The 24281-nt window shown below is 34.9% G+C and overlaps 1 protein-coding gene across 1 annotated transcript in view; it reads right to left on the reverse strand.

The window, feature by feature from the left end:
- LOC110031717 (E3 ubiquitin-protein ligase UPL6) overlaps positions 1-24281 on the reverse strand; it is a 110185-nt gene that overhangs the window by 37141 nt on the left and 48763 nt on the right. The window contains exons 9-18 of the mRNA XM_020735074.1: positions 13616-13728; positions 12990-13291; positions 12188-12284; positions 11492-11632; positions 11036-11122; positions 10875-10961; positions 10551-10688; positions 10150-10275; positions 4221-4319; positions 490-557 (exon numbers count right to left, since the gene is read on the reverse strand). Of these exons, the coding sequence (XP_020590733.1) occupies positions 490-557; positions 4221-4319; positions 10150-10275; positions 10551-10688; positions 10875-10961; positions 11036-11122; positions 11492-11632; positions 12188-12284; positions 12990-13291; positions 13616-13728 (1258 nt within the window). The remainder of the gene's footprint in view (positions 1-489; positions 558-4220; positions 4320-10149; positions 10276-10550; positions 10689-10874; positions 10962-11035; positions 11123-11491; positions 11633-12187; positions 12285-12989; positions 13292-13615; positions 13729-24281) is intronic.

Consider the following 24281-nt stretch of genomic DNA (forward strand, 5'->3'; position numbering starts at 1 on the left):
TCATCTTCTCCTTTGTATTGAACATGCCCAAATCATGAAGTTTATTTTTCACATATTATCTTCAATAAGCGCTACTCCCATTATATCTAGAATATGATCACTTCTCACTTATATTCATAAATTTATCAAACATTCATCTTATCACCCTTGACCACATTGAATTGGATTTCAGTGGCTTATTTTTTGCCCTTCTATTGCTCTTGATCCCAAACGCACTGAAGAAAGTTGAGGGATTATCTTTAAGTTGATATCCAATCATAAAAAATATGCTAAAATAAATAAAAAAAACTTCTAAATTGATATTTGGACAGGCGAGACACAAGAGCTAGATGTGATAATTTGTTTAAATGTTCATTCAAATCTTAGGAATAGATGATTATGAAATAGAAAAATAATTGCAATCAAACCAGAAAGAATACCTTCAATTCCAACTTTCAAAAATAAATAAATTGGTAAAAATATTCAACTAAAAGAGATCGTAAACCTTACTTTTGTTTCAATTTGCTGAGGAAGAATGTCGCAAAAGGTATGTCGACAAGAATGCCTTCATACATTGCCTACAGAAAAAAACACAGAACAATGTGAATATGCGTATGATTCACCCCATCATGTTTACAAATGCATTCTACAACAAAAAGTGAAAAATAAAGTCAAGGGATGAAGTAAAAACAGCTTTGATGGTGCCCAAGGGAAGTTTATCGATCATTCACATTCGAAAGCAATGAAAAACAAAAACCACAAAAAAAAAAAAAAAAAAAAAAAAAAAAAAAAAAAAAACAAACAAAAAAAGAAATAAAAAAGATGAGCATGCTGAAAGTCATAAAAATTAATACGAATGGTAGGTTCCCGGCATATTATAATGTCCACAAGTCATTATTTAGAAAATCTAGTATGCTTCACGGTACATATGAATTGTTCCAATAAAAAGAAAAAAAATAAAAAATAAATTATAAAATAAAAAAGAGACTACACAGCTCAGTATCAACGCTCTGCAAACTACCATGTGAGTTACAAAAATCAATTTCCATTCAGGTTTCTTATTCTTGAACATGGATACGTGCCTTAATGGAGAAACAAATAAAAGCTGAACGTATAAGAGTAGAAAGAGAAGTTGTGATGTGGGACAACTGATACAGGAGACACTACGCGACGCGGGCGAGGAAGGAAAACATGGAACGTTCGAAGACATCTTTCGTCATTCGAAGTGCTGTCAACTGCTGTTCGCAGCAGGGAAAGCTGCTGTTTCACTTACTGTTCACTGTTCAGCATCCATACCCCATCGATTCATTGTTTGCTCACTGATTTCAGCCAGAAAAGCCGCCGGTAACATCAAACATACTGTTCAAAAGTAGATTTATCCTCACAATCTCTTCCAAACACCGCGAGCCACACATAATAGCCTTCTCTCGCTATCCACACCACATCCCCGCGAAATCCGCTTCCCAAATACCTTCTAGTAGCTCTAGAACAGTGTCATTTGGTACTAGAGCCCGACACGTCCTTAATCTTTAGGGTTTTGCTTTTGTTACCCTAAACCAAAATTCCAAACAACCTTACCTAACACCCCAACCAAAAGTAAAAAAAAATTTCCACAAATCATTCATACCGCAATTCCTAACTAAAATCATGACATTTTCAAAATCAAACTTTCCAACCTCCTCAAAAATTCCACCCCGACATCTACACCTAAAACATAAATCCCTAATAAACCTTGATATGCAATCTTACATCCGCCAAAAACGTGATTGGAAGAAAATGATGTCGCGCCACCAAGGAGAAACCCTCAGCAAGGTGCCCAAGAACTTACCATGAAAGATATGTAGCGAGAAAATCTTCAAATGCAATAGAGGCTTGTCGCCTTTGAGAGAAGACAATCCAGTGAGATCACCCATAGCAACAAGGTGGCTTGCCAAATCGAGAGAAGATAGTGAATCCCTTCTACCAGGCAATTTCCAGTGACGAAGAACCACTATCTCAACAATTCAACATGAAATATCAGGGGTAAAGCCATGAACTTGAAGTAAGAGCAAATTTATTGGATTTTAACGGTCGTGTGGATCCAAAAAAAGTTTATCAAGTGGCTTCAAACAGTAGAGCATAATTTTGAATATAAGAACGTTCCACCTGATAGTAGGGTCAAGCTAGCAGTCACTAAGCTCATGAACACTTCTTTATGGTGGGATAACCTGAAGCATCTTCGATAGCGTGAATAAAATAGTAAAATTACTATCCAGTCCAAAATTAAATAAGATGCAACACAAGCTCCTATCAACACATTACAGACATGACATGTTCTTGAGACTTCATCACTTATAGCAACAAGATCTCTCATCACTTACTGCAACAAGATCACTCAATAGAAGAGAACAGAACTGAATTTGAGCAGCTTAGGTTGAAGTATTGGCTAGTGGAGCCCGAGAACACCTTAACTCGATATCTAGGAGGAATGTGATCATCCATTGAAAGCATGATAGAGTTACTGTCCTATTGGACATTACAGAATGTTCAGACCCTAGCTTTCAAAGATGGGGAAACATCACCGAGTGACAGCTACACCTTACAAGGAGTGTTCAACCCCATGATCAAGCAACAAGAGTACACCTAGCAAAGCATCCAAGCCAACCCTGCCTATGGAGAAACTAGTTATGAATGGAAAATAGATGAAGCCAAACATAACACTGAAATTCGTCATAGTTAGGAAGTATGTTAAGTGCCACGATTTTGAGCACATTGCATGAAATTGTCCAAACAACATAATGATCTCTTCCCTGAATAGAGAGTAGTTGAAGAAATGGACAGTAACACGGGAGAAGATAAGATGTCAGAAATGAGTCTCAACTTCCAGGCAATAAGGAAGATAGCTAGTGATTCAAACTGAGCCTTTGAGAGGGACTCCAACTAGATTAACATTAACTGTTCTAAAAGTTAGTTAGTCCAAGGAGCCGACACCTGAAAAGGGACAAACCTTGTTGAAGGATTTGCTAGATAACATGACCAACAACATACCCATTGAGTGGTTCATAATGTCATAAATTTCATTCTATAGTTGGTTCTTCCAGACAAACTTGTTTTTGGATGTTCCCAGTAGAGTACAAGACATGAAAGAAGTAAGTTACATACTTAATGACTCGATGCTCGATTTTTTATAACACATCCGTGTGCAAGTTCAGCACTAGTTGTGCCAAAATAGAATGGGCACTTATTCTATCAAGAGAATCTTTGGAATGACTTATGTGTTTGAGTTGAATGGATTGAACATCAGCATAAACTTTGCAATTGGTCTATCTCAGGCATCAAAATGATAACTTTGTTATGATGGTGGATTGATTCAGAAATTTTCTAGGAAGAAGACGAAGCTCCCTCTATTAGGGAGAATGGCGTGGGATGCTGATATGGGAGACGTGATGTGATGTAGGGGAGGGAGGCAAACGCGGGGAATTAAAAGGCTTTCTTTGTCATCTATGTGCTGTAAACTACCGTTCGCAGCAGGGAAAGCTGTTGTTTCGCTTCCCGTCCGCTGTCCAGTCGTCCATACTGTGCCGATTTGCTGCTCACTCACTGATATCAGCCAGAACAGCCACCGACAATGTAACCTACTGTCCACCAGCAGATTTACCCCCACAATCCCTTCCAACCATGGTCAACCATACATATTAGCCTACTCTTGCTATTTCACAACCACCTCTCGTGAAATCTGTTTCCCAAATATATTATAGTGGCCCTAGAACCCTATCAAGTTGGGATTGCTTAGCACAACAGACATCCGTAAATGAGACTGTAGATTATGAAATTCAAACAATATAATGGTTATACGTCAAATAGACTAAAAAACACACATCAAGAGCAGCTTGCCCAACTCCATGAGAAAAATCCAGTCTTTATGCCTCATCAAATAGCCAAGCCAAAAACCAAAGGAAACAAAAATTCAGAATAACAAAATTGCTAAACAAAGCACAAGAATTCATGCTCATTATTTTCCAGCAACTTCTAGTAAATAACATTGCCACTTCTATCACCAACAATGATTTTCAACACTCTTGTCAAATGAAATTAGCCAAACCATGCCCAAAAAAACACAAATGGAATTTATTTCAGAAGGGGAAATACAAAAAATGACATATCAAAAAAATTAAAGGGATAACTTGCATTTCACCAAGCATGTATGCTTGATCTGTAAGATGGGTTGCATGAACCAAAATAGCCCAAATGCTGAAGAATACCTTTCCAAGCAGGCTTCCCAGAAAGTCAAAGAATTGAAGATGCTGCTCATGAATCACTCCGGATCCAGGATTTGGATATAATAGGTGATCAGTAGTTTCCTTGGGAAAAGAACAAAAACAAATAATTTAAAAGATAAAACAAAATAAACTTAATTTACAAAAATAAATAATGGAAATTTTAAATACAAACTGCAAACATTTTCTTCAGTTACCAAAAGACAAATCAATATAAAAAATATTTTTAAACAGAACAAAAAAGTATATCATTCTATATTAAAGCAATATCTAATTACCTATTACCAAACTATACTAAAAAAAAAGAAAGCAAAGAACAATTAGGCATACAGAAAGCTGAACACGATTGAGATGCAATGGATCACCATCCAATGCATCAAGACCAAAGTGCATCTGTGTAATCTCACAATCTCTAACTCATTAAATCAGTACCAGCAACCCAAACAAGACCACTTGTGTTTTTCTCAATATATCTCCATCCATTTGTGAAACCACAAAAGTTTAATATTTACAAACTAAATATTTCGAATTTCAAATTGGATTCTGTGCAATGCAAATATTGGGAGGATTTATTAGAAAGGGTAATCTCCTACTTGTAAGTAATGCTTTGGCTCATTTGAATGCTATTATTGAAATTTTTTCTCTTAAATCTTCTAAGGATGAATGCACGTGGAACATATGGATAATAAATTTTCTGTAAAATCTTACTATTCTTTTCTTATGAGAAGTCATATTGGCATTTATTTTGGTTTAAGACTAGAAATTTATTCTCTTTTAAAGTTGCTATTCTTAGTTGTGTACTTCTGAAAAATTACAATGTATCTTCACAAATTGGGGATTCACTCCTCTATGAGATGCAAAATGACAGTCATCTTTACTTCAATTACTGGGTAATTAGTAAAGGGAAGGCTTTTGAATATTTTTTAAGTAAGATACCCAGTTTAGAAGCACTCAAAATTAAATTGGTAGATGGAGCAAACAAAGACTTTAAGGTATATACTTAACAACAATTTCGCCAATCTGAGGAGAGATAAGCAAGGCTTGTTTCAACAAGTTAGAAGACAGTAATTTGTTACAAGATCACTAGAGTGGTAAATCTTCTAGTTTCTTTTACTCGTTGCAATAAGTTTGCTAATATTAAAAGGTTATAATGAACTCTATTGAACTTTCACAGCTTTCGGGCTGGGTTACAGCATTATGACATGGGTTTAATATAATCCACTATTTTATGATGGCTAGAAACCTAGACATTAATACTTGGCCATATTCTAACGCTAAGTAAAAAGTGAAATAAATCAATGAATATTATTATGTGAACGTCTAGTATGTTAACAAGTGTACACTTGACTAGCATAGTGCATGTAATATGCCTGAACAATTAACATCACTTTTAAAATTCCCTTCAGTAAGATTACCTCACTTATTATTGTCATGTGATTATTCAAGCAATTTCACTTTATAATGATTACGAGTAATTCATTAATCTAGTCACTAATAAACTTTTAATCCTTACTTTTGTTTATTAATAGCATATCATGCTATTTTATGTTCTTGAATATTCAAATTTCATAAGAATAGTTTACCTCTATAGTTCATCATAAATAAGTTTAAATATTGCTTCAGGTAAAGGGAAGACAATGTTTAACATAAGAAAGAATTAAATTTTTAAATTTACTAATCAAGATTCTGAGACTTAGTTTCACAGTAAGGCAAGAATTATGCTAAAGAGATGTTATGATAAAATTTTGTGCAATTGTCAGCACAGAGTGTGCCCTCTAAGGCCATAGCTCCCACTGGTTTTGAAGTATTTAGTAAATCATAAAATCTTATAGGTTGCCCGGATCAAGTGTTTACAAAAGCACACATGGCGTCAGCCTCGAGGCGCTGCTTCGGTGACTCAAAGTGTAAGCCTCGCCAGTGCGTTCGAGGCTCATGCCTTTATGTAGTGTGGTGTATGCCTCCGAGCGGTAACACCTCGAATCGGTTGACTCGAGGCATCGCTCAAATTAAAATTAGATATGAATATTTCTAACTTTCACACGATAGCCATACTGCAGATTTAGAGTTGGACGTCATTCCGAGAGCTTTGTATCTTATTCCACGTCCTTTGACAATTATCATGAGTGTGAGCGTCAAAGTCCTTTGTCCCAAGCCTTCGAGTGTCATAGTAGCTTCGTTGTGAGCCCTTTTGTGTCAAAGTCCAACTGCGAAGTCCAGAGAAGCGGCGAAGTCCAGTGGAGTGGCGAAGTCCAGCGGAGCGGCGAAGTCTAGCGGCTCTTCCTCTTCTCTTCTATGGTTATGCCCTTATGTCGTAGTAGCTATCTTCCCAAGTTGAGACATATGATTTTAAAATTTTTCTTTTGACTCTGTGAGCATATGATTTTAAAATTTTTGGGGCATTTACATACATAGAAATCGAGACATTGCTATTTACAGGGCATTTACATAAATAGCAATCGAGACATTGTTATTTACAAAACAAGCACCCTATTTCATCCATTTTTCAAATTCTCACTCAAATATCAAAATTCAGCATAAAATCCCAACCCATATTTCTCAATTTTATCAAATTTCCAATGATTTCTGAATTGTATCCTTTTATTTATTTAATGATTTTTTATGTGCAAGAATACGATTTTGTCAAGCTTCATGAATATTGGTTTCCTTTTTGTGGTGTGAATCATTTTTTTCTCAACTTTTTTGGAAATTTCAGATTTTGACAACCTTTAATTATCAATTGGATTTTGGAGTCGATAAGGGTATGCTTTGAAGCCAATGTTATTTTTTTTGTAATTTTATCAAATTCTTAATAATTGATGAGTTTTATTCTTTTATTTCTTAAATCATTTTGATTTTGCATTACAAATGACTTTTGTCAGTTTAATCACTAATGTTAAAGTTAGAAGGCAAGCTTATGTTTACATTTTCAATTTAAATGTTAGTGTTGCATTGATTTATATAGCTTGCTTTAAATGATCGCTTTGTTTGCAGAAAAATTAGCATATATACTTTAGAATGGTTGGTGGCACATGAAAAAAAAAGATCTGGCACGAAAAATGAGACTCAAATTGAAGTGTTAGGAGAATGTGCAAAGAAGAGATATGTTTACTTAAAATGTAGATTTTGTGACAAACGAATTACTAGTGGAGTTAAAGACTTGAAGTCACTTAGCTGGCACATATATAAATATTAGAGCATGTGAGACTGTGCAAATGAAGTAAAAAAAGTATGCATTTAATTAAAAAAAAATACGTCACTTCAAAAGAAACAACGCAAAGAAGCATGGAAGAGATGATTAAGAAGAATTCATATTTTGCCTCTCAATATGATTGTTTCAGCAGTGGAAGTCATTTGATTTCTTTTGATAGAGGAACTTGAGGACCAATGGATAAATTTATTGTGAATGTGGATGAAGTTGAACATATTCTCTTCCAGCTTCTGCAAAAGAAGATAGAAATAGAGCATGTTTAGATTTTGCAAGATGACTTTTGAGAATGAAATCTCATTTAATGTGAATAGAAGTCCTTTATGGATCGATATGCTTTGCTATGTTGGAAATTACGAGCGAGGGCTACATCTTCTTAGAATGCATGAGGTGTGAGCTTGGATGTTGAATGAGTAGGTTAGAACTACGACAAAAATAGTAGATGGAGTAAAAAAGATAGGGGTTGAGAAAGATGTTACTATAATGTCAGATGGTTGGAATGAGATATCAAACAAATAAGCATTATAAATTATCTTATTAACAACCCTTATGGGACGATATTTTTCAAATCGGTTGATGCATCAACTTTTGTAAAGATGCACAAGTTGCTTTTTAAAATGCATGATAAGGTCATTGAAGAAGTTGGAGAGAACATAGTTGTTCAAGTTGTTATAGATAATGCAAGTGCTTATAAAACAACTGGAAGAATATTAATGGAGAAAAGGAAGCATCTTTATTGGAATCATTGTATTGTCCATTGTCTTGTTTTAATGCTTGAAAGATTGAGACAATTGTCGCAACATAAATCTGCTTTGCTTAAAGCAAAAAAAAGTAAGTAAATTTATTTACAATCATTCTTGGGTATTAAGCTTGATGAAGAAATTCACAGATAAAGAACTTCTTCTACTAGTAGTTACAAGATTTGCCACGACTTGTTTGACTTTGCAAAGATTTAAAGAGTTGTGACAAATTTTGGAGGCTATGTTTGCCTCTGAAGAATAAAATAGAAGTTCTCGGGAAAAAAAAAACAAAACAAAAGGAAAGCAAGTGAAAAAGATTATTATGAGAGATAACCCATTTTGGTGTAACCTTAGTTATGCTCTGAAGACTAGAAAGCCTTTGGAGAAAATATTACAAATCGTTGATGGTGAAAGAGCTCCTGCTATGAGATTTAATTATGAAGATATGAACAAAACAAAGGAGGACATATCATAAGAGTTAGAAAGACAAGATACATCCTACAAAGAAATATTGGAAATCAATGACGACATGTAGAATCGTCAACATTTACATGTTGCTGCATATTATTTGAATCCTCAGTTTCATTATGACAAAGATTTTCATGTAGATAAAGATGTTAAGACCGATTTATACAAATGCATGAATAGAATTGCTCTTGAGTCTATCTCAAAGTCAATGATCAACTTGAAAATTTTCATTTGAAAAATGGAATGTTTTGATTTAGAGCAGCTCACGCCTGATACAAGACACAATTTCATTTATCTATAATTTTAATTCTATGAGTTTATCATTTATACATTGATACTTTTGTTTAATGTTATGCTAGAACATTGTTGGGAACCATTAATAGATGATGTGCATGAACTCAAAGCATTGGTTGTGAAAGTTCTTAGTTTTACTTTGTCAGCTTCTACATGTGAGCATGATTAGAACATATTCAACCAACTGCATAAAAAGAGAAGAAATTGATTGGCTACAAGTAGAATTAACAAATTAATTTATATTATGTTCAAGAAAAAAATTGAAAAATAAACAATTGAAGCTACACCAACAAGGAAATAGTGGTGATGGAATAGAACCTATGCTGCTGATAATATTATCTCTGATGATCAATGAATAATACCTAAGAATGTTGAATAATTTATGGTTGTAGATGAAGAACTGACTTTTAATGATGATGCTAAAGAAGATATTAATGTTTAAATTGAATAGGGTAAAGAGATCAAATTTGGGAGTTGGAGCTTCAAAAAAATTCTAAAGATAATTTATTTAAAGTATAATTAATTGCTTAGTAGTGTTACTGATTTATTATTTTATTTAAAACTATATTAAATTCAATGCTAATTCATATAGGAGTAAAATGAAAGATGTGATAATTGAAGAAGAATTTGAAGATAATGATAACATATAATTCGAGGATGATAGAGTTATTACATATGATGATTCTTTAGAAGATGATGAAAATGATGATGATACCGCTATGTATCTTGATTCTTGTGGCATATTTAATTTTTAAGTTTACTATTCAAACCTTATTTCAAAATTTTGCGATTTTGCTTTATATTTGGATTTGGGAATACTATATATTGTGTTATTAAGTGAACTAGTGGAGTCTATTACTATATTTAAATTCTAAATTTAATGATCAAGATTCGTGGTTTGTTGAATGTCATATTTATGAATTATGCTTAATTTTATGATTTTTTATTTATTTATTTTGAGCCTTACGCCTTGATCTGCCTTGAGGCTTATGCCGCTCCTCGCAAAGAAAAAAATGGCTCGATTCCTGATTCACCTCTAAAACCTTGGTTGGTTCCATGGAACAATATACATCAAGCTATAGAGATCGGCATTCAAACCATACAACCAAAAAAGAAAAAATAAATAAATAAATGACGACCAATTAATCAACACCAAAAACATGGGATTAATATCAGAGATTTTAAAACCATTAATGGATGAACAAACCTTAAATAGTCCATATTGCACATTGAAAGCTGCTTGAGTAATGTTTTCCATGAAGTCCTTAAAAATACCACCACCATCAATTCCAGCTTCCTCTACTCCAAAGTCATTAAAAAAGGAAACACGAATCTGAAAGCATTAAGGCAAAATGTAAAGAATATCCATTACAAACTGCAGTAAGAAAACAAAAAAAAAAACACTGCAGTATATAAGCTTAAAGCCTTCTATCAAGAGATTTTTCTATAGGTCTTTATGCATTTCAGCAAAGTTTTTTGGTTATAAGTGAACGTTTATGGGATTAGTGTGCCGAAGAAAAGAAATGTCTGGGAGTAGGGAGGAACGTGCCCATGTTGATATTTGCTTTGTAATGAGAGATATAGGGCAGAACATAGACAAACAAATACCGAGCCTCTGAGTTCATCCGTTGAGAGTGCACTCAGCTGATTGAATGCATCTTCAAAAATTCTTTTTCTTCTTATCCGAAACCGATTTCTAGATAGAGGGAAAGCACCAGTTTGTTGCTTCGAAGCTGCTAGTTTTGCCTGCAAAACAAAATTAACATAGTCAGAAAAATACAAAAGCAACAGTATATAGAAGTGCATCTTACGAATTAAATTTTTTATAGAAATATTAGTAATAAGATTATTATTTCATGTGGTTCTAAGAGGTTACATCACATGTGTATGAGCATGTTTAAGAGGGTGAGGGCGTGGGGTGGTGGTCCTCACATTGAATATTTTAACCCTGCTTGTAAATGGAACCAGAAATGGAGCCTGTTTCAGCAACTCAAATGCTCTGCTATTTTCAGTTAGGGCCTGCACAAAAATCCACCACTGTGAGGAACAAATATTTAAGACAAATAGAAGTTGCTCTCAGTAATCAATTTTACCTGAGCTATAAATGCTTCGCTGCTAGCTTCAAGTGCGTGAAAATCACTAGGTGCGGTGAACAACTTTCTGTTATTCCAATCCTGTAACTGCAGAAAAGCATCACATAGAGAACAAAAAAGTAAATAAACATTTTTGTAGCATTGAGAATTGCGCATGCATCAGTAGTAGACTAAAAGGCTTTCACAAAGCCACAACATCTAAGCTACCAAAAATAAAAGCACATTTTCACTCAAAGCAGTCGCTGCAGTAATAAATAAATCTGATTCATTTGACATAATGAGTACTAATTAAAAATATGAAAAACCTAAAAAGGATTCAGTAATTCAAGATAAGTAAGAAACTGAAATAGTTATGATTCACAAAAAAGATTTGCACAATAAAAGAAAAAAAAAAACTACATCTCAATAATCTATTTCCCAATTAACAAGACAAAACAGTTGAGCATTCATAGATACCTGGTTCAAGAGTTCACACATCATTGCACGAGCTCCAGTTCTTATAGTTTCAACTGAGAGCCTTTTATTGAAAAAAATATCAGTTCCATGTTTCTGAGGAGACACGACAGCCGGTAGTACCCAAAGGAGTTGCCATAAATCCTGCAAAAGGAGATTGTATAGGGTAATTAAAGAAAAAAGCATAAGATATGACAACGTTGTGATATGTCTTCAAATGTAATGCAAGAAACCAAGCTATTGAAAATAAATCACTTAAAAAAAAGGAAAAATATGGACCGCACACAATATAAGTGATCTACTAATGTTGCAAAAGTTAAACTTCAAAATAGTCTCCCAATGATTTTTATATGGCAAATTTAGTCAAGAATATGACATTTCACTGATTTAATTAAACTCAAAAATAGTCCCACGCAGTTTGTATGTGATCAATGTAGTCCCAGAGCATCATATTTTTCTCATTTAAACCCTCCATAATCCAAAATTACTACAAAAATATCACTCAAGAACTAAATTGAGATCAAATTTGTACAGTAACGGACTAAACTGAGGTCAAATTTACAACACATTTTCTGCATAAAAGACTATTTTGTATCATTCTTGTGCAATTGAACATAAATTGGCCAAACAAAACTTGTCGGGGGAATATTTTGGGATTTAGTATAATGATGCAATGTGTACAAAAGAGTAAATCAATACCTGTTTTAATATTATAACTAAGAGCCGGATATCCATCAAGGATAGTGGTCTTTCCTGCTCATAGAATTCCTCATTGTCCATGATTGTCAGCATATACCTGATCAAGCAATAAAAAACCTAGAGTCAAGATAGAAATCGAAACCCTCCAATAAGCGAAAAAAAAGGGATGGTTGTGAGAGCACAAACAAAACCAAAAGTAATAATTCTAAAATGACATTCTTCTGGAGGCTCTAGGGGGCACAGGCCCACAAAAACTTTTATATATCCAAAAAATTAATATATAAATATTTTGACATAAAATTTTAGATAATGATTCAGTTAAATTTGAATATTATTTTATATTTAAATATTTTAAATAAAATATTTGATCAATCATCAAACTTCTATGTTAATTCAATCATGGATGTCCCATTAAATTTTTTTTTATATATTTAAATTTTATATCCAATAATATAATAAATTTCATATTTAAAAATTTTTAATAAAATTATATCCAAAATAAAAATGAAATGATAACTTAATTATTAAACTGATTAAATTATTGAAACGTGCATAATTTTGATAGATTCTCTTAAAATAATATGAAAAAGTGAAAATCTGATTTGGAGATAAAAATGCAAATATATATATATAGTGTGTGTGTTATTTATTATTTATATTTATAATTTTGTTCTTCCTTCTAACAATAATAAAAAATTAAGTATATTTTCTCAAAATAGTCAATCCGTGCCCCCCCTAGATAAAGTCCTTGGCTCCACTACTACTCGTCAAGGCACCAACATTGAGTCACGAGAATACTTACTTATACACAGGACAGAAAACAGCCAAACATAATAGCCAGCGTGGAGCATCATCAGGAATATATCCTGAGAGTTGAGGAAAATGCGGCCACGTTTGACTTTCATGGCAACATTTTATAAAACTCCAGAGTATGTGAACGAGATCAGTTCCATAAGCAAGCCCAGTCATGATACGTTCAGAAGGCAATGCACTGAATGTGACATGCAAGAAAGCACAAATAGAACCAATAGCTTCAACTACTTCAGATTGAGCAGTTTCATATCCATGACGACCAAGTGATGCATCCATAAACAATGCATTTACCTGTCCATTGTTCAAATATCAAGTGCTAAATATTTAAGATTTACATACATTCCAACCAATTCTTATGTATTACGTATCTAACACCTAAACTTCAATTTTTACATATATATGTCACCTTAACTATGCATAAAAAGGTGTATTTCACTTCGAAAAAGTTAAAAAGATGGTATTTTAGATGTGATATAAAAAATTTGGGTGATATAAATGTAAAAAATAAATTTTGGCTGTTAGATATGTAAATACATAAGAATTGGGTGGTATGCAACCTCACAGAAAGATGCAGCACAAACAATGGCTGTATTTAAGCAGTTACGAGTAGCATACTAAAAGTTGAAAAAGACGTGAATCAATTGCATTTGTTATCTGGCTTTCTAGATTTGTATCCAAAAAATTGTTGGTTCCCTCATCCATGCCCACATCATCATCATAAAAATACCCTGAATAAAGAAAAATAAACCAAAAGTGGGTAATGATATAAGAAATGAAGAAAAGACTAAAAATTGGTAGCAAAAAATGAAGAATAGAGCAAGTAGGCAACAGACGCTTTTACTAGTCAGAATCATCTCCAGAAAAATATATGATATTGGAAATAAAAGATTGTCCTATATTTAATAATACAAGGGAAGACAGCGATAGATTATATGATGGCAGTCAGTTGGCTAAATAACAAGCGTATTGTCGTAGCAAATGGTTAAGACACATAAGCATGTGTGTGCACATTCATACTGATTTGGAGAAGCATGCTTAGATGTCCAAAAACTTGTTCATTGGTTATGCTGCTTTGATCTTACATGTAAGTCAGAATAATCTGGAAAAGCCAATTTATGATCAAGGAATCAAGCTTTAACATATAAAAAATGAAAAAAAAACAAAAAAATGGTTCACCGATCATACGTTTAGGGCAACTTAGTTTCAGGAGTATCACATTTCTCAAATTTGATCCCTTATCTTTATAAAATTGATGTCAATTGATGCTTCATGGACTAAACTAGGATCAATTTTGTATGGTTAAGGGATAAAATTGAAATCGTATTTTTATCCCAATTTTAATGAATTTTTATCTCAATAAGAATTTTGAATCAATTTTGTTTATTTGCGGATTAAATTGAAGTAATGTGATATAAAGACTATGGTGGCTAGAATCAAATAGTTAGAGGACTATTTTAGGCTTTTTTGTTACATTGGCGCCTAGTCTAAAGGCAAATTTATCTTTTGTATGCCTAAGGGCAATTTAGTGTTTTAATTTTATTGTTGTTAGGCATAAGTAGGCAAGTTATGTCAAGGGTTAAGTTTATGCATGAGATTGAGTTGTTAGTCTTAAGTCGTAGGATTTGGGAGAGATTTCCTACCTCTCAAAATATAGGAATTGGGAAAGATTTCCAACCTCTCGAATTGTAGGTACTTATCTTTTTTATTCTTTTGGAAATCTTTGAATTATTGAAGAAAATATTTATGTTTGCCTTAATTATATGGAAAAACGTGTCGATGTTGACAATGGATCGTATCAAATTAGTGTTAGAGCTCAAAATCCTGAGAAGCGGATCCAGAAAAGAGAAAAGAGGATGATCGATTTTTGTGGACTTACCAAAAGAATCTAAAATCGTACATATTGTATCATTTGACATAACCTAGCCTGCGATGATAGGATCTACGGGTACACACGAGGACAACCAATCAGATCACGACATACACAGACCCAAAAAGCCTATCTTTCCCCTCCAAGCCTAGTTACCGAACCCTACAATATCAGACAGTGCAGAAAGATCGCGGCATACTGAGACCCGAAACTCCATCTTTCGCTTCCGCAGAGCACGATGAAGGATTCCACGTAAAGGAAAGCAATGAACCCCACAAATCAGATCTTGTTGGGAAAGCAAAGATGAACCGCAAATGATCGCAGCAAATAGGAAAGGCTTCGACATGAAGGAAAGTGAAGAACCACACGAATCATAGCTCGTAGCGTACAGGGAAGGCCTTGATGCGAAGGATGGCGTCTTACATTCGCGCGATATCGCCTTCACTTCAGCTTGCTACAAGCCGACTGAATCTCTTCGAGTAGTTCGTCATCTGTCGTTTGATTTGATTTAAGGAAGCAAACGAGATAGTGGCGTACGAGGCGTGATCTAATTGTGCAGCGCTTCTTTCCGACCAAACCGAGCCAACAACAAGATTTCAGGGTACAAGAATTTTGCATTTGTGATTAAAAATATTCATGAGAGTAATGACAGATAAGAAAATAGATGATTTAGAGAAAAAATTGGAGGAAGAAGTGGGTCAAACCTAAATTCTAGACAGAGGAAAGGTTCTCCGCTATAAAAGAGAAGTTCTTATCCATGGAAAACTGATTTGAGGGCAGACTCGAGAGCATAGAAGAGCTAAGGAATCTTATGGAGATGCAATCCAAAACTTGCTAGCAGTTCAGTTTGCAAACCTTACCCAAGGGTTGATCAAAGAGTCATTGGTTAAATCAAAGGGAAAAAGATCGGATGAGAGGAAAATGAGAAAAGCATCCACCTTTAAGAACATCCTCTCAAGGCTCCGATTAAAGGTGTATTAGAGATTTCTAAAGGAAGTGGTTGGGCAAAAATATGGAAAAGAAAATATGCAACAAGTATGGAGGAGCTCGAAGAAGAAAGGAGAGAAGCATGGAGGGGATATGACTACGATCGAAGGTGGGCGTTTGACTCTCGCTACATGAGGGGAAATAACAAAGGAAGAGGAAATTGGGGTGGAGATGTTAGATTTAAGTTGAAGATGCCAATCTTCGAAAGTGTCAATTTTCGAAGAGAAAGAAATACATGGGTGGGTGTATCGAGTGGAGCTATACTTCACGATAAATGGACTAGATGGGGAAGAGGAACTTACGGCGACAAAGTTAGGTTTGGGAGGGAAAGCTCTAGACTGGTTTCAATGAAGGGAGGCTAGATACCTAATCCATTCGTGGGAGGAATTCAATGATTGTTATTGTAATGTTTCTGAGCAATTCAGGAAGGAAATCTACACGAGAAATTCTATGTCTTGACTCAGGAGGAGACTGACACGGAATACAAGAAGAGATTTGAGCTATTATCGGGAAGGCTGAGGAGATTTCTAAAGCAGGATTAGAGTAAAATTTCATGAAGAGTCTAAAGCCCAACATACGGGCCCACTCTAACTATTGAGATCACAGGGACTGAGGGAGATGATGAAGCTAGCTCAGAAGGTAGAGGACAAGAATCAGATAAAGAAGGCCAGTAGGAGCAACACAAATGAAACGTCGTACTAAACTGCTACAACCATGATGATACCAAAAGCTCAAACAATGGAAGTCCAAATAAAGACTACATCGGATACGAATAATGAACCACAACCAGGAGCAACACTCAAGCGCCTTACAGAGACAGAGATTCGAGAGAAGCAAGCCTAAAACTACAAAGGGTTATGTTTTCGTGAAAGGTGTGCATTTTGTATTAAAACAAAATAAAAATATACAAAAGAGAGCAATGAAAGCTACACAAAAAAAGTGTGGTTGGCATCTTTCTCAACCACACTCAAAAAATCAGGATCACAAGTATGAGAATCCCAAAAAATGACCAATCCAAAGCAAGCCAAGCACAAAAATGGAATACGTTTCCTGTGCACAGAAATGAGAAGAACTTCACAGAAAAAAAGGAAAAGTAAGATCAAAGCCATCGCCCTCCAAAATCTGCCAATTGTTTCTAAAAGAGGTCCGCAACATTTTTGTTGTCTCCCTCAATGATGATACTTGTGTTTTCAAACATCCATGGTTGAACGAGAAAGAGGACTACTTGAGCTTTGACTTAAAAGTTGTCCAAATGCAATAATGTCTTCCTTGCCACGAGAATAATATTGTTGTTTTCATCTCGGATCACCAAGCCAATACTCGTTCGACCATTAGAGTGGAGGGCATAGTAGGGGCACCATGCGGGCAACCCTGCTTATTACGTTACACGCTCGCCAAGTTTGATAAACAACATAAAAGAAAATGCAACCGACAGGCATAGATGATTGTGACATTCCTTGTAGACAGAATATGACATCCTCAAGGCACCCACCGAGTCTAACAGTGTACAATATCTTGCAATATTGTTGAAGTTATATGTGTGTAATCCTCAAGCTTTACGCAGCCCCAAGGGCAATAAGTGCAATATGCCTGCGATGCAGCCAACTATTAGTTGGGATTGCCTCATTAATAAAAAACGACCAAAACATAGTTTCCCTTCAGTTTGCCAACCCAACTGTTGCAATTAGGTATCTCCTAAAAAATTTTACTATATAAAAGAGTAGTTATTGTCCTCCCAGAATAGGCGGAAAAATTGGTCAATAGGAATCCTTCCAATCTACTGAACTTCACATATAATGTTAATGAGCTCTAATCCAAACCAATTCCGTATGAGATTGTATCGTAGCCTAAGGGAAAATTTATCTTTTGTATACCGAATGGGACTTTAGTCGTTTATTATTAATATTGTTGGATATAAGTATGATTGTTATGTTTAGGATTAGCTTTATGCATGAGATTGAGTTGTAAGTCTTGGGTCTAAAGTTTGGGAGAGATCTCCTACCTCTCGAATTATATGAATGGGGAGAGATCGACCACTTCTCGAATTGTAGGTATTTATATTTTGTATTATTGTTGAGTTGTTTGGATTATTAAAGAAAAGAATTTATGTTTGCCCTAATTGTTGTGGAAAAATGTGTTATTTTGATGTTAGATCGCATCATTTTCCTCTTATAAATATATTATTTTTCTATCATATGAAAGTTTGAACATTCACATGATTGCAATAAAGCTAACAAACATGCGAGTAGAAAAATTTTGCAAAATTGTTGAATTCTATGCCATTTTGAAACCAAACCCGATCAAATGAGATGAAAATAGGGTACGACTAATACAAAAATGTACAAGACATATCCAGGACAGATCACATATAATGAAAATGTTCACCACATTTAAAAAAACGGACTGCAAAGATGCATTTGGAGCATCAAATTTACTAAGAGCATAACCTTGCGATCGATTAAATCAAATAAAGGAAAAATTGGCAAACAATAAACATGACGTTGTATTATATCTATCCATCTATATATTGTTTAGATTTGGAATAAAGTAACACAATCTTAATCTTATTGATAGAAGAAGGAGTATTTAAACTCAATTACAATAGACACAACAAAAGAAAGAAATAAAACTGAAAAAAATAAATAGGAAATGAGTCAAACAGAATAAATTAAAAATGCAAGAAAAAATAAATAAAAATAGCTAGAGATTTAATTGATGTTAAAAATCTAATCCCTCAAGTTAAAACATAGATGTCAATCATGTTCAACTTGGATTTGAAGTCATCGAACAAAGGTCGAGGAAGGCCCTTGATGAGGATATTCGCTAGTTGACTGTTGGAGGGTACAAAAGACAAATTTTCCTGAACTCAATCTTTTCTTTAATAAAGTGTATGTTAATCCTCACATGTTTAGTACGATCATGTTAGATTGGATTGTAAGCAATGTTGATAGCGGCCTTATTATCAAAGAATAGTTGCAGCGGGATAGAGGTCGGAATATGTATTTCAAGGAACATGATGTGTAACCTAAGGGTTTCACAGATACCCAAGGCCATGAACCGGAATTCAGTTTAAGCACTGCTCCGAGCAACCACAAAATATTTTCTTTCTTTTCCATGTGACTAGATTTCCCCGTACAAATGATAAATACCCTGATGTGGAACGACGGTCATGAATCGACCTGACCCAATCAGCATCTGTATAAACAACAATAGACCGAGACGTGTCAAGAGAAAAGCAAACCTGAGCCTGATGTTCCTTTTAAATAGTGGAGAATCTGGTGAACAACTTAGAGATGGTGCTCATAGGGGTCATGCATGAATTGACTGACTATATCAACTGCATGACATATGTCAGGGTGAGTAAGGGCAAGGTGGATGAGTTCCTCACAAGACACTGGTAGTGAGTCTTGTTGACAAACACAATATTGGGAATGTCAGATAATTTCTTTTATTCGGATCCATAGGGACAGCCACTGGTTTGTACAAAAAAGGATTGTTCTCTTTCAAGCGGTCAAACACATATTTGCACTGTGATAGGCAATGCCCCGAGATGATCGAGCCACTTCCATGCCTAAGAAGTATCGGAGAGATCTCAAATCTTTCATTTCAAAGAACTCAGCAAGAGTGTCTTTCAAGGACTCCAATGCTGAAAGATCATTACCTTTGAGAACAATATCGTCAATATAGACAATATGAATACCTACCTTATCATTGGAGGAATGTCGAAAGAAGAGAGTGATCCGATTGGGCCCAAATAAAACTATGACCCATAAACACCTTTATAAACTTGTCGAACCAGGACCTGGGGGACTGCTTTAACCCATAGAGAAACTTTTGTAGCCTGCACACTTGCCCTTTGGAGGCAGTAGAGTTAAGTCAGAAGGGAGGGACATGTATACTTCTTCTGTAAGCTCTCTATTCAAGGATGCATTCCTGATATCCAGCTAAAATAAAGGCCAATCGAGATTCACTGCAAGGGACAAGAGGACCCAGATAGTGTTTAACCTAGCAACTAGAGCAAATGTCTCCTCATAGTCAAATTCGTAAGTCTGTGAGTACCCTTTGACAATCAATCATGCCTTGTTGCGTTAAAAGAATCCATCAAAGTTGAACTTGGTGCTGAAAATCAATCGACACTCCACAGTTTTCTTACCCCGAGGAAGACTAACAACGTCTCATGCATGGTTCCGCTGAAGGACATTCATCTCCTCCATTAATGTCATTTTCCAAGTTGAATCAACAAGAGCAACCTCAATAATAGCTAGGGATCTGATAGTCTGTCGGGTTAGTGACAGATGCTTTGTAGGTCAAAAATATATTTTGTCATAAAATAGAGGGAGCATGTTTGATTGCATACCATAATCAGAGAACTCACCCCTCATTAAGAGAAAGGGTCGTGTTACAGATGTCGCCCGAAGTGGATTCAAGGTCCTGTAAGGATATAGCGGGTTTCGGAGTAGGAGCATTGGAACGGGTGTGTCGAGTGTAGATACAAATAGGAGGAGAAAATGGTGGACTCACCGGATGGTGCACTTACTGGGACCGGGGACTCTTCAGTTGCAGGAACAATGAGGGAACATCCATAGGAGTAGCATAAGGGATAGTGTCTAAGAACTCATGCTCCTCCTTCATTGGGGCTGAACTAGGAAAATAGGGAACGCTTTCAAAAAAGGAGACATTAGCACTCACATATACTTTATTAGTGAATGATCAAGGCATCAATACCCCTTTTAAATGGTGAAGTACCCAAGGAAAATACATTTTATGAATCTGGGATCAAATTTACTTCGATTGGGGGAAGTGTTCCAAATAAAAACAGTGCACCAAAAAATCTTGGGGTCTAATGTGGAGAAGATCCTATTGGTAGGGAAGCATGACATCATGACAACAAAGGGGATTCAGAACTTGTGAATTTTAGATAAAACTCTATTTATGAGATAGGTTACAGTGAAAATGACACCGTTCCAAAAATATTTAAGGACCTTGGATTGAAACATAAAAAAGAGAGCAACGCGAATTGACAATTTTTCCTCGGCTACCCCATTTTATTGAGAAGTGTCCTTACAAGAGCTATGGTGGAGGATGTCCTTACTAAGAATTCACCCAAAATAAAGTTGAAAAATTCACGGTCATTGTCGGTCTGAAGGATCTGAATAAAAGTTTTAAATTGAGTTAAAACGAAGGTGTAGAAGTTTTGGAAGGTGACGACTTCTAATTTGTCTTTTAAAATGTAGACACACGTCATTCGAGTGTGGTCATCAATCAAAGTCAGAAACTACCTTTTATTGGTGTGGCTGAAAGTTCGAGAATGTCCTCATAGGTCACTGTGAATGAGAGAGAAGTGAGCGTAAGAACCATAAGTGTGGGATGGGTAATAGACCTGCTGATGTTTGGCTAACTAACATCTCCACAATGAAAAGTAGAAGGGTTTTTATTAGAAAACATCAAATGATACAAATTTTTTTAAATATTAGAAACTAGGATGACCTAAACGATAATGCAATAACATAATATAACATTCAATGACTCAAGATAAGCTCCGTGTTTCTCACTTGGAAGCAGTAGAGTCTAGCTACCCTCTTAGCAGTTCCAATTATACTCTCTGAACAACAATCCTGAAAAACAAAACCATCAAAAGAGAAATTAATAACACAATCATTGTCATTCATTAACTTGCATACAGATAACAAGCTACATTGCAACTGAGGAACATATAAAAAAACTCCAAAGTTAGATCAGTTGTAAGTACAACTGACCCTTTACCAGCAATGAAACTACATGAGTCATCGACAATTCTGACGGTATCTTTTCCCGAGCATGGATAGTAGGTCGAGAAAACGTGTGAGCATCCAGTCAAGTGATTCGTGGCACTTGGATCAATAATCTACAAACTAGCGAAGGAATAAATGGTAAAATTCATAGGAAGAGTACATTTTCAGACGTGGGAGGTCAACATACTTATAGAGACTTGATGGGCTCTAAGAAGCTTGATCAATTGCTCCCTCTGATTTTTTAGGGATTCAGAGGATTTTGGGATGTTCTGGGTATGATTCGGTTGATCCGTGATAGGCTCTTCAGTCGCAGTGAAACCCTTGATGGTAGAGGATTTGACTGAAAATTTGTAAGCCGACTTACCGTGAAGTTTCCAACATTTGTCCCGAGTGTGGTTAGGTTTGTGACAGTAATCGCAAGTGAGGTGACAAGCCCGAAGTGGCATGGCGTCCTCCCTGATTCCAGCTGACCCGAAGATGAGGTTGAGATTTCGAGAAATAGATGAATTCAAGTAAGGTCACCGACAAACAAATACAATAGCAGGAATCTAGATCGAACACCTGCAGAGAAGTTGGACCGCTGTAGGAATTCTGTGGGACACAGAAAGGAATTCAAAGAAATTTTGCAGAAAGTCGTCTTAGATGGTTTGGTCACATTAAACGTCGACCATCTGATGATCCGATTAGGAGAGTAGATGTTTTAGATTCGACTTGTGTTAAGAAAGGCAGAGGTAGACCTAGGAAGACTTGGGCTCATAAAAATGATCTTAGAACTAAATGAAAATATGACACTAAATAGGACGCAATGGAGAAAAAGGATTCATGTAGCCGACCCCACGTAGTGGGATTAAGGCTTTGTTGTTGTTGTTGTTGTTGACTGTTGTATGAATTCTGTTGGACAAAGGAGATGATTGCTGCCTACAAAAAATTCAATTCTGCTAGAATATGGATACAAATAATTAGATTGTTCCCTACAGCAGTAGCGGAGAATTGCACTTGCAGAGCAGACAGATACAATTGCACTTGCAGAGGAAGGAAGAGGAGATCGGTTTGCACTTCTGATTAGCGACTCGAAGGGGAGTTGCAGGTAAGCACATGCTGGTCTGGCAGCTTGTGATTGCAAAGGAACGACGGGAAGGAAAACATCCAGGCTTACCAACTGTTGAGGAGACAGGCGGCCGCAAAAGAGGGTGACTGAGGTGTGGATCTAGAGCTAGGCATTGATACCATGTTGAGATTTAATATAGAGCGACACAATTTTATTGATAGAAGAAGCGATATTTAAACTTAATTACAATAGCCACAACAAAGGAAAGAAATAAAACAAAATAAAATAAATAAGAAATGAATTAAACAGAATAAAGTTAAAAAAACAAGAAATAATAAGCTAATAGGCAAGAAATAACAAGTAATGACGGCTAGAGATTTATATATATATATATGGAGGGGGGAATTAGAAAATTTTATTCTCTTAATTTCATCTCTTAGCAATCATGTTTAATACCTAATTTTAACTAAAAAGTTTGTTTGTAACTTATTTTGAAACTATATACGATTTTTTTTTAAACTCATCCAAACTATTTTTATAAAATTCTATATTTTATATCAATCAAATTGATAGGTTAAAAGGGATATAAATTGTTAGTATATTAGATTTTACAAAAATACATAATTTTATTTTATTTCATTAATTTTCCTTTGTGGTCATGCTTAACAAAAACATGGCCAGTATAGCGATTCCACTTCTAGTAAAATGTGGCGGGCTGAGAAAATCTAAGGAAGGGGGTTAATTGAATTAGTAAATTCAATTTTATATATAGCCTAAACTATTTTCACTTCATTTCCTACTCGTACCTATCTCCATGATCTTAACGAAACGGAACAACAATTTAGAGACTTGAAGCGCTCAAGTAGCCACTATAGTGTGGAAACAGAAGGGAAAGAAGAAATAGAGGATAAAATTTAGATTTTTGAGGTGAAAATTCTATTTCTACTCCTCTTTTCTACAATTTAATTTAATTAAGAAATTATAGATGTGGTAAATTTCTTGAGATAAGGAAACCGAGTCTTAGGTCTGCAATTTTTTAATTGCGTCTTAACTTCATCAAGTGTGATCAGATTTAGGATAAACGCCTTAAAAGTTTGAATGAAGAGAAACAATTTTGAAGCAAAAATATTAACTGAGGTTATCAATACACTAATTTATAGTTGATTTAAGAATTCTATTAAATTTAAGAAAAATGAGATTCTAGGACATGCATATAAAGAGCCGAGCTTAAGACAACCATAAGGAAACTCGTCGTGAAACTAGCCCAATAACTGAGGTGAGATACCCAATAGCTAATTAAAAAACAATATGTTCTATAAAATTATTACTTGTTATTGCCTATTGGTAAATTCATTTATTATGTGATCACATTTAAAAATTCTTTTATTTTGAGCATAATTTCACTCAGCCTACAATAAACGAACACTCCTAGTTAAGGAGCCATATGGCGTCAAACACGTATCAGACAGACACAGATATGGCTCCGACACTTGCCTGACACATAATATAAGAATTTGATTTAATGATATTTAAAAAATAAAGAACACCTATGTCCTAAATTAATAATTAAAAAATTTCTGAAAAAAATATTTTTAAGATATATATATA

Source organism: Phalaenopsis equestris, unplaced genomic scaffold (assembly GCF_001263595.1).
Source record: "Phalaenopsis equestris unplaced genomic scaffold, ASM126359v1 Scaffold000840, whole genome shotgun sequence".
In the NCBI taxonomy this organism is placed as follows: domain Eukaryota; kingdom Viridiplantae; phylum Streptophyta; class Magnoliopsida; order Asparagales; family Orchidaceae; genus Phalaenopsis; species Phalaenopsis equestris.